The sequence below is a fragment of the Melanotaenia boesemani genome, chromosome 17 (genome assembly GCF_017639745.1).
Source record: "Melanotaenia boesemani isolate fMelBoe1 chromosome 17, fMelBoe1.pri, whole genome shotgun sequence".
Lineage (NCBI taxonomy): Eukaryota > Metazoa > Chordata > Actinopteri > Atheriniformes > Melanotaeniidae > Melanotaenia > Melanotaenia boesemani.
In genome coordinates this window covers 20,322,511-20,331,377 of record NC_055698.1, presented here as the reverse complement: position 1 = coordinate 20,331,377, position 8,867 = coordinate 20,322,511, and the positions used below count along the sequence as shown (strand labels likewise).

Here is an 8,867-nt window from a genome sequence, read left to right as displayed (position 1 = left end):
ATAACCTTATACCGCCATCTAGTGGATGTAAGTAAAGCCACTGACAAAAAGGAAGATAGTTAAGAGTTTTTATATCAACACACCAATGAATACAAGTCCACATGAATTCAAAACAAACTGCATCAATTAAATAAATTATCATTGTCTATATAAATATTTTATAGCTGTACAAACGCATTTAATCAAAAGCAAATGTTCATATTCAAACTTTAAATTAAATTAAACTGACTTGCTATCGACTGTTTTCACAGATATGATAATGAAACCTTTGCTACGTCGGCCACAATCATATTTGTCTTCTGAACATAACCCATTAGGTCCAAACTAAGACCAAAGGCCTTGGGTGTTCCACGTGCACATAAAGGCTCCGTAGTAAAGAGGAAAAAAATAAATCCTATAAGATACTACTGAGTCTTCCCAAACGTTTTTTTGCTCCCAATTTTAAAGCTCACTGTCAAGAGACAGTTACAGTTCTTGTAACCGTTGTGCACACACAATCACGTCCCACACAAACATTTTCTAACTGTCAGTGTTTCACAGCGTGCTCTCCAGCGTGTTGTAGTTATCTTTGAAACTTTTAAGCTCCAGGAAGTGTTTGGGCCTCTTGCTGCGCTGGCCTGTGGAGGGCAGGTAGGTGACCTGGATGGTGGAAGGAGTGCTGCGGATGGGAGAACCCGTCAGGTCTTTGGCTGCAGACTGGTGATGCTGGTCCAGGCTGGTGCTGCTAGAGTAGGCCTTTACGCTGCGTAAGGTGACAGGAAAAAGGGATGACTAAAATATTTACAGCGTAAGATGGAGGGCATGCACAAAAATGATTGTGAATACAAGAAAAACTTTTCAAGTATGATTGTGCTACTACGTAATGAGCAGACTGGCTCAGCATGTTTATCAGTCCTACTGGCAACTGAAAATTCCTACCACCCCATATTTATGAATGAATCACTCTCTTACATATTTAGTTGATAATAAAGTATATTTGCACATCCTTAATAATAAATGCAGTTTCAGCCATTTTGTGCTGATAAGGGCTGTTAGTGCAAACACTGTGAACTAGACCACAAAACTTAAAATCTAGACCAGTACAGCAGTACTTACACATCAGCCAGTTCATTGAGAGCCTGCTGGTATTGAAGAAATTCAGCCTCCCCAAACACCTGAAACATGCATCATAAAAGCTCATTACTTTCACAGACATTTAACGCTTTCCTTAATCAACCAACTTACACAAATAAAAGAAGACTTTTACACACCCCAGTTCCATGCCGAGCACTGTCGTAGCCCTGAAGCAAGCGGTCAATGAGGGCGCTGCGGCTGCTCTTGATCAGAGAGTGGGAGTTGCGCAACTCCAGAAGCCAGTTCCTAAAGCTGCGTCCAGTAAATGCGCTGGGACTGCGACTTATATCCTGCAGAGGAATTCCTGAAGTCCAAAGAGGACAATTTCTTTTAAGAAAAGCTGAAGCTTCAGTACTCCTCGGTGAGACACTGGGTCATTGAAGAAGAATATGACTACAGAATTAAAATGTAATCAGGCAGCAACTAATATTACAGATTCCCTGGTAAAATTCTGTTTGAACTAATGCTTCTCCACGAAAGGACATAGTTTAACTGATTTGCGATGATAGTTATGACAGTGTGGCAATCAAATCAGTTGTGTAGCAAAGATTATAACAATGCATCAACTTTAAAAAGCAATAAACATCTCATTTTTAACCTCACCTGAGTCACGAATGGCATCCAGGGCTTTCATTCTGTACAGGTAGTTGTAGCAACCTTTGAAATATGAAAAGGTTATTGGGTAATTGCTTTTGCATTACAATAAATAAGTAGCTTGCACTTTGCAGAGAATAAATAGTAAACAAAAATTAAGTGTTATGCTGGGCTGAAAAGGGTGACTGACTAATCTGTGATCCCCGTTTCAGCCTGTCATCTTCCTCTGATAGGAGACGAGGTTCGAAACGGATCTCCTGGACCTTGGACAATCCTGAGTCTATCTCCTCCCTCAAACCCTGTAAATAAATCAATGCTGAATATATTACTGAACAGTGCTCTGATAACACAAGATTATATAACTTGCACCAGTGAAATTTCGCCTTACCTTAGGTGCATTGTGGCCTATAGGTGCATGTGGTCCACGGCGCGATCTCATTGCAAAGCGCATGATCTGCCTTTTAACGAAGATGAACAACAGCACGAACACCTGTACACAAAGGCAAATGCGGCGAGGTTTAAAATTTAGAACAATAAAACACGTATTATATTGAACAGAACTGTGTTTAACTTACCAAACTCCCATAGGCCATAACTAAAACAACATTGACTCCCGATAAAGGCGATGAGTCTGCCATCCCGTCTGTCAGTGAAATATTTATCTACAGGTCGATCAACTAGCTAGAAAGCAATTAAGTCAACGTTATGTAGCTACATTAGCTCGTTTCCTAAAGTAGCTTCATCTTTTATTATTAAAAATATAAAATAATCACCACAGCAGCACAGACAGCAAACGTATTGTCACATTGTAGCTTTTAAAAAATTTATCTTAAGGGGGGGAAAAACTATACATAGTTCGAGCAGCAACTGTTCTTCATGATAATCGACATCATGACTGATTACGTAGTTTAGCTTGAGCTAGCTTCGCACATAACAGAGCGAGCTGACGCGCGAGCACCAAATTACCGTAATAACCACGCAAAAAGGACCAGTCAAATTTCACAAACTACCTTTAGTTATTATAAATAACTAATCCACCTTTTGTTATTTTATATAACATGATCATCAATAACCCATAATATGCACCCCCACAGTAAACATTTCCCTGTTGGTCCTATTATTTCTGTGTGACCATATACAGACCATTTGAGCATCACTGTTTGACTTTTTTCTCCGTGCTTTTTTCGACACGACACTCCCTGTAACATTTGGTAACCTTACTTGCTTTAAATGTAACGCAATTTACGCGACAGATACGTAGCTGACAATCGTAGAAAAGCCATACATTTTACGTGGTTTTTGTGTTCAATCTTATCTTCTTTAACTAGTCACCTCCCAGGTGGAGTAGGTGGGGTAGGAGTGGGCGTGGTGAAGTTTGTTTCTTCCTGCCCTGGTATCTAGAGTGGAGCCTGCACCGGAACTGTCTCCACAGTGGAGCTCTGCAGTCAGACCCCTCTCAAGTCTCAACTAAGCCAACAACTACAACAATGGACGATTACAGTATGCAGCTGCTGAACATTATATAGGAAAAAAACAAAACTACTCTTATATAAATGCCCCCCATTTACAATAATCTTCTTCATATGTTTATGTAAATCATACAAATTTATGTGCATTCTCTACAGCTTACTCTATGTATTTGGTGTATTTCTGTGGTAGCATTATAACACCACTTACAGATCAAATATACATTTTCAGTGGTTTTGTGGAATTCTTAAACTGTGTTGAAATTGTTAAAACGTTCACAGTTCTTATTTTACTTTACATGCACTTAATCTTTAATTGCTGATTCACAAAATTTACGGTTCTGCTAATTAAATCCAGTATTTTACAAATACAAATAAAAATATTAAGTAAAGGTCTTCATTTGAGATTTTTCAGTGGTTCATACTTTAAGTAACCCCACCTTTAAATTCCCTGAAACCAGGCTATGAAGCTGAATATGAATCTATGTACTATGAATATTTTGATAATGTAAAACACGTTATTTGGATGGGGAACTGCAACAATAATAATAATAATAAGAAGAAGAAGAAGAAGAAGAATATTATTATTATTAAATAAATGGAATTTAACAATATGACGAGGGGTAAAAACAATCTAAATACTTTTCATTTTAACTATTTTGTTGTTTTTTATGACATTTTCGTCTCATACTGAATTATTTTCTCAACTTTTACACCTTTGGGAGAGTGCTGTAGTTTAAGAATGTTTGATTTCTTATATGAGGACCGCTGTCTTCAACACTGTAACACCATAATTTTAATACGCTTTACTTCTCGCTAACGGTTGTCGTTTGTGTTATGCATCTCAAACTCTGACATGTAATAACTAGTCTGAAGATATCGAACTATATTAGTGTGAGATCACGTGGTGTGGGTCCGGTTTCCTCGAAGCGTTCTAACCACGTGACGCAATTCTCCGTGGTGTCAGAGTGGAAAAGAAACAGGTAAATTCACAGGCTCCGCTTATTGTGTGAGCGAGTCGGCTCTTTTTATTTTCTCAATTTAGTTGTATAAACTTTGAGTTCAGTAATTATTTCCTGACCTAAATCTGAACATAAGGTCTACAACGAGACCGCTTGTCGGCCGGCTTTGTATCAGTGTGTAATATTGAGCCGGGTTTCTGGTTAGTATCGCCTTTTATTTATTTTCGTTATAGCGGCCTGCAGGCCTTCCTTCAGCCTCGGAATATTCTTTGTCGAGAGCCAGGGCTTCACGTTACACAGGGGCTAAATTGGTTGAGCGTGTTGCAGAGCGATGGTGCAGTTCTTTGAAGCTGCTAATTTGCTAACATGGCTAACGTTGCCTAGTTATGCTAAAAGATGTTCGTTAGCATGGCTTCTAGACGTTAGCGGACAGCTCGAGGTAATGGAGTAACTGTCGACATTTTTGGTTTATCATGTCGAACAGGAAGGCTTTGCTGCCCATGGTCGGTGGTGAGCTAATTAACATGTTGGCTGTTAAGCTAAGTCAGCTAACTCCCAGTAGCACCGCTTTGTACAAGTAGCTATTGGCACCAAGTTAGCTGGTTAGTTAGCCACTGTTAAAGTTAGCCTCGTTGTCGCCATGAGGTAAAGCCGTGAGAAGCGGAAGCCCACCGAGATTTCAGAGCTGGTTGCCTTACCCCAAGTATTAGCAAGTGGGCTAGCATTTTGGCCATGTGGCTGGCTAGTGGAAGTGGGATATATTCGACGGGCCGTGGCCCTGGGCTTGTTTGTGGGGTAGTCAAAACAGGATTTTACGTAACATGTGGAAGATTAAGTAGTCCCTGACCAAAGCAAGGTTAACAACTTTTTTTTTTAACAAGATGCACTTGACATTGTATTCTTTACCCGATTTTATGTTATATACATATTACATCTATATGTTGGAGGTCTTGTGATCAGATTTGATTTTTGGCAACACAGTCAAACCGAACACCACTGGACAAGATCTAGAAAGAGTTGCATCATGTTATGAGAGGTAAATAAGTTGTCCACTGCCTTGTTTGCAGCAGGGCCTAGTGAATTAAGGCACTACATGTTTCCTGGGTCAATGTTGTGGTAAGTTATAGGCATGTCTCTTAAAAAAAGACACACTGTCAGTGTTTCACAGGCGTATCTGGAAGCAAAGCTGATGCCACTGCCTGCTTTCCCAAGCCTCCACGATAAACTACCATACAGTTTGAGGAAGTGCTGTTCTAGTGTACCCGGCATGCGTATGACATAAGTAGGTCATTGTCATAGGTTTGTAAAACCCCTCTCATCCATGTCTCCTCAGGTGTTATTCCTTTGTAAATACTGTTATTTGTATATACTGTAAATGATGACGTCCATGGGCGGGAACCGAGCCCGGGGCAGCTGGGAGCAGACACAGAGCCAGACGCAGAGCCAGACACAGCACAAGCAGAGGCCTCAGGTACCCTGACTCCCACCACACTGCACACATACACAGTAGTTTGCACTGAAATTGATTACCTGCACGTCAAGTTGGACATTACCAAACTGTACCTGTTTTGTAATACAGAACTTCCAGCAACAGTTATATTTCAAACCATCCACATTTGTGACAATATTTTTGGCGGTAATTTTGAATTTGTGTATGTCTACGTGATATTCTCTGTAAAAGTTTGTGCCAAAGTTAAACTATGAGGTTAAGTTTAAAGGAGACTCAGAGTTTAAAATGTGTGTTAATTTCTGTATAGACTGTGCATTGTTCTTGTACACCTTTTCCTTTAGTGTATTTGTATTCCCTCTTTTGTCTTGCAATAATGTCAGTAAAATGTGACATTCAACATTTACATGCTCATCATGTACTAGATATGATCACCATAGGTTACCATTGGATAACCTCTATTTTTAATTGCCATTGTTTGTCTTGTGCCTCACAATGCTTCAAAGATCTTCCTGCACACAAATGCGCAGGTATAAATGTTGTGTGGGGAACTTGCACAGGATTCACTGTATGGATTGTTGCAGCAGTCAAACAAAGGACCTTGAACTATTACAATTTCAGTCTGAACTAGTCTGATCAGACTGGTTTAACAGTAAAGTGCTTGGATTGGTATTCAAGCATGGACTGAGCAAGATTCTTACTGGTCATTGGGTTTATTTATTTTTTATTTAGCTGACGTGATAATTTCTTGAAGAAGTTATGATTATTGACATACCATTATGGTAACCCTGTGTTGTGGAAAATTTAAAACCAAACTTGATGCTTTGTTTAAAAGAAAAAAGGGATAAAAAAAGTATCCAACTTCCTGACAAAACAATATTTTATGTGGATTGTGTCTCTTCAGCACGTGCCCCGTTTTTTGTAGTCTATGGCTTTGTTAATCAAAAATCAGAGATACAATACGTATTGCAGACTATTTGTGCTGTTGAATTTATGCCACTCACAGCAACCTGTCATAGTAGCTGTTGAACTTGTGAACCGTCTTGTGAGAATTTGCTATGTTTTAACTGAAATGGGTTCAATATTGCAAGAAGGTTTATACTTTTTGTAGAACTTTTTTTTGTAGTGGATCAAAACTTTCCTTTCAGCGCTGCTTTTTATGTCATGTAAATGGAGTGAAACTAAAATAAGAGGGTGAAGTAGCACTTAGCTGTACAAGCTTCATATGGATGCAGCATCTGTGTCAAGGCTATCGTTGAAAGTTCTGTTCATGATTACTTTATAGCTATAGTCAGCTTCCCCATGCATTTTGTCAGAAGAATGCAAATCTTTTTATTATATTTGCTGATGCAAATATTGGATGTTTCACTCCTCTTGGAACAGGCCACTGCTGAGCAGATCCGACTTGCGCAGATGATTTCAGACCACAATGATGCAGACTTTGAAGAGAAAGTCAAACAGGTGAGTGGATGCACATCCTTTTGTTCACTGTTTAATGTTGTAGTATTATACTATTTAATTTGCCTATTAATATAGTTACATAATATGCTGTGTTTTTCAATGGATTTTTTTTTTGTCTTGTGGTGTTTGTTTCATACTTATCAAACTGATCTGTCTCAGCTATGATGTAAGATAAGAAGAACTTGAGGTCCATGACTTCACCACAGTTGCATGTCTCAGGGTTCCCGCGGATCCTTAAAATGTCTTAAAAGGCTTTGAATTCATCAATCTAAAATTAAGGCCTTAATTGGCATTAAAATGTCTTAAATTGATCTTTCAAAAGTCTTAAAAATGTTTACACATAATTAGTAGGATTTTATAATTGAAATTAGTCTCAAATCTAAAAATAAATCGTAACATTAATTTTATTTAAAATTTACCAAATGTCTCTGATGATGCGAACATGATGGCGGAACCAACAAAACAGTGACGTGGTTGCAGCCGTCTCTTAACTCTTAGAGCAGACGCACGTTAATGTCGCAACTTTAAACTACGTCATGGGAAAGTGTAAATTCAGCGAAAATTGGCTGTCCGACCAAGATTTTTCTTCATGGCTGAAAGCGGTACCAGGCAATGTGTACGAGGCACAGTGTATTTTGTGCAAAAAAATGTTTCAAACTCGGCACGATGGGAGTCGAGGCAGTGGAGTCCCACATGCACAGCGCGAAACACAAAGCGTCAAAATCGAGCTGCCAACTGCATACACCAGATATTTCCCAGTTCTGTTGTCCTCTCGTCTCCACCATGCCTCCACCCGCACTACCGATATCAACAACTGGGACAGCAGCACCACATCTCCGGACAATGTTCGGGTGTACGCCTACACTGAAAGCAGAGGTACTGTGGTCTCTGAACACTGTGACAAAACACCAATCGTTCAAGTCTAATGAGGGAGTTGGAGACTTATTTCGTGCAATGTTCCCAGACTCCGACATTACCTACTCGTTTGCATGCGGTTCCGACAAGATGTCCTAAATCATCAAGTTTGGATTTTTATGTATTGTTTTTAATGTCTTCAACTCTGGAAAGTGTTATGTTTTTCAAAATGAAAGTTTTTCACAGGAACAAAAAGTCATGTTTTGTGTTAAAATAAACATTTGGGTGAAATTGTCCCTAACCACTTGTAATTGATGTGGTGTTTTTTCCCCCACTTTTGTTAATTGGGAAGTTGGTCTTAAATTTATTTTCAAATGGCATTAAAAAAGTCTTAAAAAGTCTTAAATTTAACTTGCTTTAAGCTGTAGGAACCCTGGTTTATTCTGCACAACTATTTATTTTTTTAAAAAATAGCTTTACTTTTTTTTTTTTCATGAAATTTTACAGGATCTGACATGGCTTTTGTTAGCACTAAGCTTTAACTATATTGCATATATTATGAAATCAGTGAAAGTCCATTGGAACACTTTGATTAGAGAGTTGCATCTTTTACATAATAAATCATATTGAGTAATAAAGTGAGAGAAAGCACAGTGTCTCAGTCTGTACTGAAAATTTAACATATGCTCAAAATACTGGTAATTTGAGGTACGATGTTTGAGCTTTAAATATTCTTGCATTTTTACCAGTTTTTTTTTAACACAGTTTATATTTTTTGTAAGCATTATCTATATTATATTTAAGAAATAGATATTTTTTAATGCTGCCAGAGCTTAACAAAGTTTAAGCTATAATATTTATTTCACCACCTTTAGCTATGATTACAACACGGATTTGCTGTAGCATGATTTTGATAATGGCATCCAGTTGAGCAACCTGTCCATTGAAAGATGCTTACATTTTTCACCA

The 8,867-nt window shown here is 38.4% G+C and overlaps 2 protein-coding genes across 6 annotated transcripts in view; one reads left to right on the top strand and one right to left on the bottom strand.

The window, feature by feature from the left end:
• Positions 1-54: 54 nt before the first annotated feature.
• On the bottom strand, positions 55-2,664 carry LOC121657223 (protein C1orf43 homolog). The gene is made up of 7 exons (XM_042012630.1): positions 2,283-2,664; positions 2,096-2,197; positions 1,898-2,006; positions 1,717-1,770; positions 1,251-1,417; positions 1,096-1,154; positions 55-742 (listed from the first exon to the last, which is right to left on the bottom strand). Exons 1-7 carry the CDS (start codon positions 2,343-2,345, stop codon positions 535-537), a joined length of 762 nt encoding a protein of 253 aa, XP_041868564.1. The 5' UTR covers positions 2,346-2,664; the 3' UTR covers positions 55-534.
• Positions 2,665-4,088: 1,424 nt separating this feature from the next.
• Positions 4,089-8,867, top strand: part of ubap2l (ubiquitin associated protein 2-like) — a 28,971-nt gene continuing 24,192 nt past the window's right edge. For 2 of the 5 annotated variants that reach the window (XM_042011610.1, XM_042011608.1), the window contains exons 1-3: positions 4,207-4,335; positions 5,469-5,606; positions 6,966-7,043. In XM_042011610.1, coding sequence (XP_041867544.1) covers positions 5,511-5,606; positions 6,966-7,043 — 174 coding nt within the window. In that variant the 5' untranslated portion in view covers positions 4,207-4,335; positions 5,469-5,510. Of the gene's footprint in view, positions 4,157-4,204; positions 4,336-5,468; positions 5,607-6,965; positions 7,044-8,867 lie in introns of those variants that run through there. The other 3 variants (XM_042011607.1, XM_042011605.1, XM_042011609.1) reach the window with 3 other exon arrangements.